This window comes from Bos taurus, chromosome 2 (genome assembly GCF_002263795.3).
Source record: "Bos taurus isolate L1 Dominette 01449 registration number 42190680 breed Hereford chromosome 2, ARS-UCD2.0, whole genome shotgun sequence".
Taxonomy (NCBI): Eukaryota; Metazoa; Chordata; class Mammalia; order Artiodactyla; family Bovidae; genus Bos; species Bos taurus.
The window spans coordinates 69,589,541-69,604,843 of record NC_037329.1 but is presented as its reverse complement, the minus strand read 5'-3'; the positions used below and the strand labels follow the sequence as shown (position 1 = coordinate 69,604,843).

The following is a 15,303-nucleotide window of genomic DNA, read 5'->3' as shown; positions in this document are numbered from 1 at the left end:
GAGATCAATTGGTTTTGGCAAATACTCTCAAGAAAAAGGGCTTCCCTGGTGGCTCAGATGGTAGAGCATCTGCCTGAAATGTGGGAGACCTGGGTTTGATCCCTGGGTCTGGAAGATCCTCTGGAGAAGGAAATGACAGTCAACTCCAGTACTCTTGCCTAGAAAATTCCATGGACAGAGGAGCCTGGTAGGCTACAGTCCATGGGATCACAAAGAGTTGGACACAACTGAGCAACTTCACTCACGCATTCAAGAAAAAAGCCAGCCTCCATGGGTACACCTACCTCCTGGATTCTCACTTCCACTTTTTGGCTTTCTAGGATTTCTTACATATTCTAGCTCATAGATTTTTTTAAGATTAAAAAATGAATATTTTATATTGCCTGTTTACTTGTTTTCAGTGGGAGGGTTCATCAGGGTCCGACAACTGAAATTCGTCTGCTCAGTATGGAGAATTTGTGGCATCCTCTTGATATAGGGACCCCTTATTTTTTTAGGGATGCCTTATTATTGATAGCTTTAGTGGCCATATTTTAATGGGGGGACATAGGAGAGATTCCTATATCAGGAAGGTTCTGTTCAGTTCACTTGTTCTGTCGTGTCCAACTCTTTGCGACCCCATGGACTGCAGCACGTCAGCCCTCCCTGTCCATCGCCAACTCCTGGAGTTTACTTAGGAAGGTAGATGTGTAGATATGACCCTTTGGGTGTCTTCCATTATGAAAGTATATAGTTTTAGCTAAAGTAATCATTTTTTGTTTCTCTTAGGAATTTACTTACATTGAACTGGACTAATATTATTGAATGACATTTATATCTGGTTCCCCTTAGAATAGAAGCTGCAAACATCTGTCAGTTATTAGAAAACATTGAATCTGCACTAGATGCTATCTTAATCCACCCTGTCGTTTTGAAAGCACGTTCTTAATCTGAAATTGTTGAACAAAATTAGATTGGCATTTTAGCCCTTGCTCTAATGTAAACACAAATGGAATATTTATAGGTGGTTGGCATTCTTTGAGAGACATTGGGCTTTTCAAGTAGAAATCAGTTAACTTACCCCAAGGACTTAATTTTTTTCTGTCGAGGATTTACTATAAAGCCCCTTCTATTCTCCATCTGTCCAATGTAGTCTCATCCTTTAAGATCCAACTTGGTCAGTTCCAGTTTTCTTCTGAGAAGACTCAGTGAACAGAATGTCAAATGAGTCATACTGTTTCAGAGACCTTGGTCTAGTTCTCTTGGCTTTGAGGAGAGTATTTGAAAGAAATGAAAATTTTCAGTTACTTAACACAGAAAGTGTGTTTCAAATAGAGAACAATCAGCTTTCTGTTGACTAGATTAAGAACTCTCTTCAGTTCAGCTCTAGAATAAATGATTTTTTTCTGTTCTAAAACTAACTTCCCATTAAACAAAGAACTTTGCATAGCACCATCTCTAGACTTAGGCAAATGGAGGAATTTGCAAATTTATATGCACTGTGAGCTTGGTCATGTGCATATTGTTCATTTTAATTGCACTGGAGAAATGTCAGATGTGGAAATGGCACTTAATATCCTGACATGAATGCTTTGCAGACACAAATTTAAGGGACTGCACAGAGCAATGAGAATTGCTACCTAGCAACAAGAGAAAGGATTTTGAAAGCCCATGTTTGCTTGGAACATATACTGTCGTAAGAGTTGTTTAATATTAAGTTTATATGGAGACTTGAGCATCCTTTCTGTGAACTACAAATATTTTCTCTCTGGTTGGTTTGAAGCAGTTGTCTAGTAAAAGTGGAATCAGAAAACTATCCCCTCTTGGTGTTACGGATGGGCCCACTGCACTGGTAGAGCTGTGTTAGTGAGGCTGTCCCAGTTGGTGAGTTAGCTAGGCCCCTTAAAGTAACAGGACTCAAAATTTTTAGTTTCAAGAGCCTGTACGAACTCTTAAAAATTACTGCATGTTCATTCACTCAGTCGTGTCTGACTCTTTGTGACGCTATGGACTGTGACCCACCAGGCTTCTCTGTCCATGGGATTTTCCAGGCAAGAATACTGGAGTGGGTTGCCATTTCCTACTCCAAGGAGTCTTTCCAACCTAGGGATCAAACCTGCATCTCCTGAGTCTCCTGCATTAGTAGGCAGATTCTTCCCCACTGAGCCACCTGGGAAGCTAAAAATTACTGAGGAGGTCCTGAAAGCTTACATATTAATTCACTTGCAAATGATAATGAAAAATGTTTTACACGTTAGCATCAGAGCAGTGATACCATCACATGTCATATAGCAGCTGGAAAATTTCAGTGTATGAGCATGAGAGAATGAGAGAAAAAAAATCGTATCTTAGTATCATTGTGAAAAGGATTTTGACCTCAAAGAACCGTGAAAGGATCTTAAAGAACCATGTGACTAAAAATTTAAAGTGAGAGAGAGCAGGAGAGCCAGTGAGCCTGGAAGTCCTCTTTCCAGATAGCAGGATAGCTACTGATGTTCCTGTAAGAAAGTTTCTTGAAAGTGTCAAAGGCACAGTTTCCAACAAGGCTGTGTTTGTCGCCAGGTACACTGACAAGAGAGTGTGAAAGCTAGGTGGAAAATGTGGTCGGGACCCTGGCCATAAAAGCAGTTTACCAGCAGGAAGGCATGCCGAGAGCTGGAGACATCATCCAACTCATGCCAGGTACAGAATAGCACTGAATGTGTACATCCGTACCCCCTCACCCCTGCAGCCTGGAGAAAGCCTTGCTGGGAGGTGACTGAGATGGGGATACCCTGCAGCCCACTTGATCATAGCTTGGCCTGATCCAGAGGCAAAAGGACAGTCGGAGGAGGTCAGGGCAGTCAAGACATCATGATGTCAAACCCAGAGACACACCATGGGGGTAGTCCCTGTGTTGGGGAGTTAATTCCATTTCAGATATCAGTTAACCATGAGATAGAAGGTTTGTGTAAATCTTCTAGTAGAGTACTGAATAAAATGCTCCGAGGATATGCCAGTGACATTTTGGAAATCAGTATCAAGGAATCTAAGATGAAGGTTAAAACCCAAATCTGAAATTAACTGTAAGAAGAAAGCTACTAAATATGTAACAAGCTAAGTGGACAAATTGATAACTTAGTTCAGGATGATGCAGTCAAAGTGGAGGAGATATAACTGGTGAGATTGTATGTGTACATGCTCAGTTTGCTCAGTCACGTCCGACTCTTTGTGACTCTATGGACTGTGGCCCTTCAGGCTTTTCCATCCATGGAATTTTCCAGGCAAGAACACGAGTGGGTTGCCAGTTCCTTCTCCAGGGAATCCCTGACCCAGGAATTGAACCCCTGATTCCTGCGTCTCCTGCTTTGTCATGTGGATTCTTTGCCACTGAGCCACCTGCAAAGCCCATGATATAATTAATTATAATTATGTTTCTGACAAGTGGCTTGAAAATCAAGGAGTGCTCTTTCCTTCCCCCCCCTTTTTTTATACTCTCAAATAATTTTCAGAAATAGTTCTTCTTCCCCAGACTACAGGTGGAAAATATCTTGATGTGCCCAATGTTACATTTTTAAAAGTTAACTCCAATATGAAGAAACTCAGATAAGCTGGAGTATGTTAGTTGACATTTTCCAAAAATTTCAGGTGTCAGGGCTAGCTGTGTTGTAATACCAAATGCTTCTTTTTTTCTGTTTCCTTTACGGCCTCCCAGCTCACAAGATGGAAAATGATGTTTCTTGCCATTTTAGGCAGCCACATCCTGCTGGTTGTCTCCCACCTCCAGAGTTGTTAAGCAGCAAAAACACTCATCGTCTGTTAACGGTGCCTCTGAATTATTCAGGGAAATTCTTAACCAATATAAATGGTGACTATACCGTCCAGTTCCTCCTTTTCACATTTCTGTCTCTTCCCCGTAACTTTCAAACTAATGATCACTGTTAAAACATGCACAGAGAATCACATATTCAAATAGTTTTGTTGCACTTGAGCTTCAGACCAGTGATTAACTTGGAATTGGGATGTTTCCAGTAAAGAAGGCAGTGCAGCTATAATGGGTGTTCATTGGCAGGTGAATGAAGCTGTCTATTCTGTGATCACCCGAGACAGGTTTTAAGGACTCCTTTTGAAATAGGGTCATCTTTCTTGTTTCTTCTTCCTGGGGCTTCCCTCTGGTGTCTTGAGGCAAGTGTTTGTTTTCATCATCTGCGCCAAGCTGCCTCCAATGGCCATCTGCCTCCTTGTTTGCATGGTTTCTTGGTATTGTTGCTCCATTCATCTCATCACCCCAACCAGAACTCTCTCCCTTCCTCCCCTCCAGTCCTGACAGTGTCTGTGTCCTGTCCAGCCCTTCTTCTTCATCCCCTCATCATTTTACACAGTTTCAGGACCTTTATCCTGGTCTCTCTCAGCAACACTCACCCCTTTCAAATCCATCCTCGGTGAACACCAGAATAGAAATAATACGTTGTCCCATGGATGGGGGAATACTTTGAAATGCTGTTTCTTTTCATTATAAGTGCTACTGAATGGTTAAACTCTTTAACCATATACTTATAATACTTTGATGAAAGTGAATCAGTTCATGATTTTTGATAGCTCCAGAATAATCTCAAGTAGATATTAAGATGACTATGTTTTTCTTCATATTTAAGATCTTATTGCTTATGTGATTATCAGCCTAACCCATTATATATCCCTGTGCTTCTGCACATGCTGTTTGCTTTGCCAGAAATGTAGATTCTCTGGATATGGCCTTTGGTCATTGTGTCACAGTCTTCGCTGGAGTGAGTTTTACACAGGACCCTGGGGCCCCATGGGCTTGGTTGTGGCCACCTGCCCAGCAGTGTTCCTCCCAGATGAGGCAGGCTGATTAGCCCACTGAGGTGAGCTAATTAAATCCTTTGGTTCTTCTGTTTGTTTCCCACAGCAGTCTGAACTGTCAGCTGAAGAAAGTCCAGAAAAGTTAGGAATCTCCCAACTACATCGGCGAAAAGTCATTTCCTTGAACAAGCAGATTCTGCAGAAGACCAAACAACTGGAAGAGGTTGGTGTTTTTTTTTCATAACTTCATTCTAGTAAAATAAAGCTATTCTTGAAGAAGGGAGAAACTAGCAAGGAGTCAAGATCTCTGAGTCAGAAAGATCAAAGGAGGCTGTAGAATAGGGGATCCATGTAATCTGGCCCTTGGGCAATCCAGCCTCCACCTGTTTTTGTAATGCATGCATGCATGCCAATCACTCAGTCACGTTCAACTCTTTGGGACCCCATGAATGGTAGTCTGCCAGTATCCTCTGTCCATAGAATTTTCCAGGCAAGAATACTGGAATGGATTGTTGCCATTTCCTACATCAGGGATCTTCCCAACTCAGGGATTGAACCTGTGTCTCCTTCATTGGCAGGCAAATTCTTTACCACTGAGCCACCTGGGAAGCCTGTTTTTGTAAATATTAATAGTTTTATTGAAATATATGCATATGCATTTGTTTACATATTTTCTGTGGCTACTTTTCAAGCTTCAGTGGGAGAATTGAGACCTACAAAACAAAATATTTTTCTACCTGGTCTTTACAGAGAACATTTCCCAACCTCTCCTCTAAAAGAAGATCACAGGGCAAGAAGAGCATTAATTAATTCACACAGATTAGCTGAGCACCGCTGTGCTGAGCACTGAAATAGGCCATGGTAGTGAAAGAAAAACAAGTTGCGATCTCTGCTCTCAGGGTCTGGAGGCAGTGATGGGAAGACATATGCCATCACTTTTTTCTGTCTTTATCAATTTAAATGCTTCAGCCCCCTTTTTTTAGATTATAGGGATAATCCAAGTTCCCTGTAAATAAACCAGCTACTATGAAACTGTATGAAGATAAAAATGAGACTCTCCTGGTACTCGTCCAGTCCTGCTCCTTAAAGCAACCCACTTTTCTAGGCTTTGCAAGCTCTTAAATCTGCTCATTCAGCTGGGGAAGGCGGGTTGTTTGGTTATAAAAACTGAGTTTGGTTTTCATTTATTTTATCACATATATCTCTCAGATATAGTAATGGCTAAAAAGGACTTTTTTTTTTTTAAGAGTAATTACAAAGTATTTTTCATAATTAACTCATTCAGTTCTCGTAACATCCTTATGAAGGAGATACTATTATTATTCTCATTTACAAGGAACCTGAGACACAGAGACGTGAAGTAGTCTTGCCTGTGGTCACACAGCTTGTTAGCGGTGGAGCCAAGACCGGAGCATGTAGATCTACCTCGTTCTTTCTGATGCTGCCTAGTGTGACGTAGTATATATGTGTTATGGCTTATTTAACCTGTTCCTCTATTCATGAGGGTTTTTTCCCAGGATTTTTTTCCCAGTTGTAAGTTTATGCTATGATAAACGTCTTTGTACAGTCATCTTTGTGCAAATATATAAATATTTCTGTAAAATGGATTTTAGGAAGTGGAACTGCTGGATCAAAAAATATATGCATTTTCAGTTTTTCTAGAAACTGTCAAATTATTCACCAATTATTTTACTAGTTTACACTTCTACACGTAATAGTATGTGAGAAAATCCAGACCCTTTAAGTCCAAGATGATCTGTAAGGTCATGTAGATCAAAGGCAACTGGGATACCCCTGCAGCCTTAGTGATGGGAGCCACAGAGCGAGTCTTAGGCCACAGAGAAGTGGGAGGAGGAGTACAATAAGGGAAGGAATGAAGAACATCTCATGGTCCAACAGGGGATATGCTGTAAAGGCAGAGAACAGGAAGGCAGCTAGTAGCTAACTGACAAGAAACCTGAGATTGAGGAAGGAGGACCCAAAGGTGGTGTTAACCAGTGGGCTAAGTGTTGGGGGGTCAGTATAGGGGTTCATGATAAATAAGAGGATGGAGGTGGCAGAATCATGGAAGACTCCAGCAAGACAAAAACTTAGCTAAGCTACTGGGACAGTTCCTGTTAGAGAAAAGATGAAGGAAGGTCTTATTAGTTTAGTTAATTAAAGAGAAGAGAAGAATCTTCCCTTCCTTAGCAAGTTCCTACTTCCCTGCCAGGATCCAGCCCTCATGGGTCTTTGTTGGTGAAGCCTTCCTTGATGAGCAAGCTGACTCTTTCCTTGGCTTCCCCAGGCCTGTCTCTGGCCAAGCTCTTCTTATACTTTAATCCTCAGCTTACTGGTTTAGCAACTTGAGGGGCAAGGTTTGTGCTGTGTTCTTTGTCTTCTACCGTACACCTCATTTGAGCAGAACCTTGGGTAAATGTCAGATGGGTGGGTGGGGGTGGGTACAGGGTTGGGAGTTGGTGCAGGAAGGTGGGTGAAACAGGTGGGAAATGGCAGGATCTCTTCCTGGAGCTTCAAGAGTTAAACCATTAGGATTTCAAGAGAAAAACAAACTTCCTCCAGAAATACTCTCATCCACCAGTGATACAGATAGTTTAGTAGGAGTCCTTATTGCACAGATGGCTCCCTTTGCAAAGGGAGAGGCCAAAGCTCCCAGCTTCCCCTGCCTTTGTCTATCCTGCCCTCTGCTTGTGATGGCTTCCTGAGAGGCCTGGCTGGAAATGCATCAGTCATGAAGACGGGTAACTCGAAGCACGATTTAGGAGTAATGATAATGTAGGTGGTTTAATTCTAACTACATCTGTAGATGATGTAATTCTAATAGGTCGCTTACAGGCTCAAACATGGGCCAAGTTGAAAGTTCCCTGAAAATCCTGTGGGTAGGACTCCTTGCTCTATCTTCTGGGGCCTGGGTTCAATCTCGGGTTGGGGAACTAATAGTCTCACAGGCGGCATGGCGTGGCCAGTAAATAAATGAATATATATTTTTTAATGGGATGAGTTATTTTGAAATAATTGTTGAGACATAAGATATAATTTCTCATTGTTAATTTGTATGCAAGTAACAACTGAAGTGTTTGATGAGTCTAACTGGTTTTCTACCACATCCCCTTTTCAAAAGTAGAAATGTACAAACCCTTTGAGCTTTGAATAGAATGTTTTCAGATATCTGTAAAAGTTCATAGACAGCATGGGATACACCTTTTTTGGTAAAGAAAAGGTAAATGACATTTTTGAGATATAAGTTTATGATCGTGTGATTTTGAGCAGTAAATGTAATTCACCTTCTTTCTCTTCATTGAAGTCCTGACTCCTTTCTCCAATCTGACATTATTTGCCTTCCTGTCAGATTTTATGCTAGGGCTTCCCAGGTGGCACAGTGGTAAAGAATCCCCCTGCCAATGCAGGATACATGAGAGAGGCGGATTCAATCTCTGGGTTGAGAAAATCCCCTGAAGTATGAAATGGTAACTCACTCCAATATTCTTGCCTGGGATATCCCACGGATGGAGGAGCCTGGTGGGCTACAGTTCATGGGGTTGCAAAGAGTCACACACTGAGCAACTGAGCATGCACACACAAATTCTATGTTAGATTCTTGAGTGCAATTTGTATCCTATGAACCAGCATGTTCATTAACTGAATTGATTGTAGCCATATAGTAAACTCAGACCTGAATTTGAATCTAAGCTTTATCAGTTATCAACTATGAAATTTTAATGATTTACCCCTTCTGAATCTTTACTTTCTCATTTGTTAAATAAGAATAATGTCTTCTTCCATTGAATGTAAGAATTCATTGTTAGGATTCATGCAGAATACCTAGTACATCACCTGACACATGGTTGGTGCTAATTGAATCTAAAATGTCCACATTTGCTCAGCTTAAATCTTTTTGAGCTCCCATTTTCTCATCTGTCAAACATGGATACTGCCAGTATCTGTGCTGTTGTGAGGATCAAATGAGAGCAGATGTCTTTTATCTTTCATTTACAGCTTCAGGCAAGTCATACTGACCTACAAGCCAAATACGAAGGAAAAAAGAAAACCCTGACAGAGGTGAGCAGATTTCCTTCCTCCATGGGTCTTGTTGGGAATTGTTTGACCTGCACTACTAACGGGACACTCACATCATCAGTCCGTGTGGAGGGGTCACGGTCTCTTTCTCAGGGCTCAGGTCCATCTGGACAAAGGGCAGTCACACAGTAGCATGTCTCGAGCCATGTTTATCCATGCTACCATGTTCTAAACCATCAGGGTCTTGGGTGGAGGGGAAGATTGCCGTGAGCTGCAGAAAAGCTTCCTGAGGACAGAGGGCCTAACAAGCAGGGTGGCCATGTGAAAGAACACAGAAGATCATTCATAGTAAATGACTCCTGCTCCCCAAGCCACAGGCTGGAGAAAGTACCAGAACACTGGATTCCTTGAGAGTGAGAAGGTCTCTTTTTGTAAAATGACACAACTACAGAGGGTATAATTTGTTGTTCAGAATTGCCAGTGATCTCCTGGTAGAATGGGGGAGGGAGTTTCTGGAGGAAAATGGGGTTGTATGTCTGTTTTGACCCCATGATCCATTTCCTAACCCAGATTGCAATGGTGCTGTCCTCCATCAGCATCACAGCATAGCTTACCCACCACTTCCAATTACCTAGGAAACCAGGTGAGAAAAGCAAATACACAAGATGCCAGCTCTGGCATGAGGGGAGTTTAGGTCTTTCTATTTCTGTCCCTGTTTCTATGGAAAGCTAGTCCTCATCCGGGTCTGAAAAGCTCTCCTCCCTGTGACTTTGGTGCTCAGGCAACAGCTATCCCTGTGAGGTCCCCACCTAGTACTTTCTGGACCATGTGGAAACAGGACTGATCTTCAGAGACATTTCTGAAGCTAAGACAGTCCCTATTTTTTTTATGTTTTTAATTTCGTATGAATTTGCACTTTTAAAATGGTAGTTTCTCTAGCAGTATGCAGCACTTAGTTCCCTGACTTATTATAAACCTGACAAAGCTTTGTGATTCTGACCTGGACTGGCCTCTTCAGTTATTGTCAGAATGTTTGAGAAGGCAGGCATGAGGATAACAAATTAGAGGAGTTTTTAAAAATTCTTTCTAAAGATGCCCGTGTTGCATTTGGACACATCCGCTTTCTTTACACTGTTCTGTGATTCCATTCCTTTCGGATTAGATGGGAAGCTCCTTGGTGGAACCCCTCCTGCTGTCTTCCTGTGCACACTCCCCAGTCCTGGCTTAAAGGATCCAAGTCATGGACCCATCTTTGTATAACAGTCTGGAAAACATTCAAGGCAGAACATCTTGATAAAATCCTAAGTGGCTGTCAAGTCACTTTTGGTACTAAAGACTGAATCAAATGTTTTTTGAGCTTTAGTTTCCAAGCTCTTCCAAGACTCCAAGGTCTCAGTATTTCTCTTTACCTTCTAAGGTCTCATGGCTCAGGCTGGGGGCAGAGCGATGGTTTCTGCTGAGTCAGAGATCTCCATTGTATTCCTGTGCACTGGCTTTTGGAACTCAAGTAAAGGCCCTTTCATTTTGGGTGAAATTCCTCTTGGTAGATTGGATCTAGGCTGGTCTCTGGAGAGAGATCAAGCCCTGAGCCTTTGGAGTGGGAGTGCTGACTCCAAGACCCTAGACAACCAGAGAACTAATCCTAGGGAGTATCAGATAATGAGAACTCACACAAAGGAAACCACTTGAATACAAGACCCAGCGTTACCCAACCACCAGTAGCACCATGTGCAGGACGCCTCATCTAAGCAACAAACAAAACAAAAATACAAACCCAATCATCAGCAGACAGGATTACTACCTCACTCAGCCTTGCCCATCAGAGGGAAAACAAACAAAAACTCAGCATAAATCACACCTATACAAAGCTTACACAAACCACTGGACCAACCTTAGGAGGGCAGAAACCAAAAGGAAGAAAGAATTCAAGCCTGGGAAAAGAAGCCCTCCAACACTATCAGTTACATATACACAATGGAGTAAAAAGGTGGATGAAACTGGAGCCAATTATACAGAGTGAAGTAAGCCAGAAGGAAAAACACCAATACAGTATACTAACGCATATATATGGAATTTAGAAAGATGGTAACAATAACCCTGTGTACGAGACAGCAGAAGAGACACTGATGTATAGAACAGTCTTATGGACTCTATGGGAGTGGGAGAGGGTGGGAAGATTTGGGAGAATGGCATTGAAACATGTAAAATATCATGTATGAAATGAGATGCCAGTCCAGGTTCGATGCACGATACTGGATGCTTGGGGCTAGTGCACTGGGACGACCCAGAGGGATGGGATGGGGAGGGAGGAGGGAGGAGGGTTCAGCATGGGGAACACATGTATACCTGTGGCGGATTCATTTTGATATTTGGCAAAACTAATACAATTATGTAAAGTTTAAAAATAAAGTTAAAAAAAAAAAGAATGAAAAGGCAGAGAAATACTACACAAATGAAGGAACAAACTAGAAACACAGAAGTCCAAATAAATGAAGAGGAAATAGGCAAACTACCTGAAAAAGAATTCATAGTAGTGATAGTAAAGATGATCTAAAACCTTGAAAACAAAATGGGGAAAATTCAAGAATCAATTAACAAAGACGGAGAAGAATTAAAGAATAAACATGCAGAGACAAACAACATAATTACTGAAATTAAAAATACTCTAGAAGGAATCAATAACAGACTATCTGAAGCAGAAAAACAAATCATTGAGCTGGAAGATAAAATGGTGGAAATAACTTCTGAAGAGCAGAATAAAATAAAAAGAATGAAAAGAACTGAAGATAGTCTCAGAGACCTCTGGGACAATATCAAACGCACCAACATTCGAATTGTAGGGGTCCCAGAAGAAGAAGAGAAAAAGGAAGGGTATGAGAAAGTTTTTGAAGAGATTATAGTTGAAAATTTCCCTAACATGGAAAAGGAAATAGTCCGTCAAGTCCAAGAGGCACAAAGAGTCCCATGGAGGATAAACCCAAGGAGAAACACGCCAAGACACGTACTAATCAAACTAACAAAGACTAAACACAAAGAAAAAAGTACAAGGGAAACCCCATATGCTTAATAGCTGATCTTTCAGCAGAAACTCTGCAGGCCAGAAGGGAATGGCAGGATATATTTAAAGTATTGAAAGGGAAACATCTACAGTCAAGCTGACAGTACCCAGCAAGGATATCGTTCAAGCAAAATTGATGGAGAAATAAAAAGCTTTTCAGATGAGCAAAAGTTAAGATAATTCAGTACCACCAAACCAGCTTTACAACAAATGTTAAACGGACTTATATAGTTAAAAAATACAAGGGAAGAAAAAAGATCTACACCATGATCAAGTTGGGTTTACTCCAGGAATGCAAGGATTCTTCAATATATGCAAATCAGTCAGTGTGATGTGTGTATGTGTGTTAGTTGCGTAGTCGTGTCTGACTCTTTGCAACCCCATAGACCATAGCCCACCAGGCCCCTCTGTCCATGGGATTGTCCCGGCAAGAACACTGGAGTGAGTTGCCATTTCCTTCCCAAAAGGAACTATAGAAAGAAAGAAAGTGAAGTCGCTCAGTCGTGTCCAACTCTTTGCGACCCCATGGACTGTAGCCTACCAGGCTCCTCCAACCATGGAATTTTCCAGGCAGGAGTACTGGAGTGGGTTGCCATTTCCTTCTCCACAATCAATGTGATACACTATATTAACAATTTGAAAGATAGAAACCATATGATAATATCAATAGAGGCAGAAAAACCCTTTGACAAAATTTAGCACCCATTTATGATTAAAACTCTTTAAAAAATGGGCATAGAAGGAACCTACCTCAACATAGTAAAGGCCATATATGATAAGCCTACAGCAAACATTATTCTCAATGGTGAAAAACTGAAAGCATTCCCCCTAAGATCAGGAACAAGACAAGGGTGTCCACTTTCACCACTATTATGCAACATAGTTCTGGAAGTCCTAGCAACAGTAATCAGAGAAGAAAAAGAAATAAAAGGAATCCAGATTGGAAAAGAAGAAGTAAACCTCTCATTGTTTGCAGATGACATGATATTATATATAGAAAACACTAAAGATAGTATCAGAAAATTACTAGAGCTAATCAGTGAGTTTAGCAAAGTTGCAGGATACAAAATCAATACACAGAAACCACTTTCATTTCTATATACTAGCAATGAAAAATCAGAAAGAGAAATTAAGGAGTCCATCCCATTCACCATTGCAACAGAAAGAATAAAGTATCTAGGAATAAACTTATCTAAGGAGACAAAAGAACTATACACAGAAAATTATAAGACACTAATGAAAAAAATTAAAAATGACATAAATAGATGGAGAGATATTCCATGTTCCTGGGTAGGAAGAATCAATATTGTGAAAATAACATATTACCAAATGCAATCTACAGATTCAGTGCTACCACTATCAAATTACCAAAGGCATTTTTCACAGAACTAGAACAAAAAATTTCACAATTTGTATAGAAACACAAAATATCCCAAATAGCCAAAGCAGTCTTGAGAAAGAAGAATGGAGCTGGAGGAATCAACCTTCCTGAATTCAGATTATACTACAAAGCTACAGTCATCAAGACAGTATGATACTGGCACAAAACAGAAATACAGACCAATGGAACAAGATAGAAAACCCAGAAATAAACCCATGCACCTATGGGTACTTCATTTTTTACAAAGTCGCTCAGGCGTGTCTGACTCGTTGTAACCCCATGAACTGCAGCACGCCAGGCCTCCCTGTCTATCACCAACTCCTGGAGCTTACCCAAACTCATGTCCATTGAGTCATTGATACCATCTAAAGGGAATGGCAAACCACTTCAGTATTCTTGCCTTGAGAACCCCATGAACAGTATGAAAAGGCAAAATGATAGGATACTGAAAGGAAAAGACTGATGCTGGGAGGGATTGGGGGCAGGAGGAGAAGGGGACGACAGAGGATGAGATGGCTGGATGGCATCACTGACCCTATGGATGTGAGTCTGAGTGAACTCCAGGAGTTGGTGATAGACAGGGAGGCCTGGTGTGCTGCAATTCATGGGGTCGCAAAGAGTTGGACACTACTGAGCGACTGAACTGAACCATCTCATCCTCTGTCGTCCCCTTCTCCTCCTGCCTTCAATCTTTCCCAACATCAGGGTCTTTTCAAATGAGTCAGCTCTTCACATCAGGTGGCCAAACTTTAAGCTTCAACATCAGTCCTTCCAATGAACACCCAGGACTGATCTCCTTTAGGATGGACTGGTTGGATCTCCTTGCAGTCCAAGGGACTCTCAAGAGTCTTCTCCAACACCACAGTTCAAAAGCATCAATTCTTCGGTGCTCAGCTTTCTTTATAGTCCAACTCTCACATCCATACATGACTAATGAAAAAACCATAGCTTTGACTAGATGGATCGTTGTTGACAAAGTACTGTCTCTGTTTTTAATATGCTGTCTGTGTTGGTCATAACTTTCCTTCCAAGGAGCAAGCATCTTTTAATTTCATGGCCACAGTCACCATCTGCAGTGATTTTGGAGTCCCCAAAAATAAAGTCAGGACTTCCCTGGTGGCTCAGAGGTTAAAGCATCTGCCTGGAATGCGGGAGACCCAGGTTCAGTCCCTGGGTTGGGAAGATCCCCTAGAGAAGGAAATGGCAACCCACTCCAGTACTCTTGCCTGGAGAATCCCATGGAGGGAGGAGCCTGGTAGGCTACAGTCCATGGGGTCGCAAAGAGTCGGACTCAACTGAGCAACTTCACTCAAAAGTAAAGTCAGCCACTCTTTCCACTGTTTCCTCATTTATTTCCCATGAAGTGATGGGACCAGATGCCATGATCTTAGTTTTCTGAATGTTGAGCTTTAGGCCAACTTTTTCACTCTTCTCTTTCACTTTCATCAAGAGGCTCTTTAGTTCTTCACTTTCTGCCATAAGGGTGGTGTCATCTGCATATCTAAGGTTATCGATATTTCTCCCGGCAATCTTGATTCCAGCTTGTGCTTCCTCCAGCCCAGCATTTCTCATGATGTACTTGCATATAAGTTAAATAAGCAGGGTAAGAATATACAGTCTTGACGTACTCCTTTTCCTATTTGGAACCAGTCTGTTGTTTCATGTCCAGTTCTAACTGTTGCTTCCTGACCTGCGTATAGGTTTCTCAAGAGGCAGGTCAGGTGGTCTGGTATTCCCATCTCTTCCAGAATTTTCCAAAGTTTATTGTGATCCACACAGTCAGAGGCTTTGGCATAGTCAATAAAGCAGAAATAGATGTTTTTCTAGAACTCTCTTGTGAAACTAGGCCATGCCGTGTGGGGCCACCCAAGATGGACAGGTCATGGTGGAGAGTTCTGACAAAATGTGGTGTACTGGAGAAGGGAATGGCAAACCACTTCAGTATTTTTGCCTTGAGAACCCCATGAACAGTATGAAAACCACCATATGACCCTCAATCCCACTCGTAGGCATATACCCTAAGGAAACCAAAATTGATAAAGACACATGTATTCCACTGTTCACT

The 15,303-nt window shown here is 41.5% G+C and overlaps 1 protein-coding gene across 2 annotated transcripts in view; it reads left to right on the top strand.

Annotated features, from left to right (window-relative positions):
• The window catches only part of CCDC93 (coiled-coil domain containing 93), a 103,196-nt gene that overhangs the window by 59,583 nt on the left and 28,310 nt on the right, over positions 1 to 15,303 (top strand). For both annotated transcript variants that reach the window (XM_005202545.5, NM_001098468.1), the window contains 2 exon segments: positions 4,889 to 5,005; positions 8,779 to 8,841. In XM_005202545.5, the coding sequence (XP_005202602.2) occupies positions 4,889 to 5,005; positions 8,779 to 8,841 (180 nt within the window).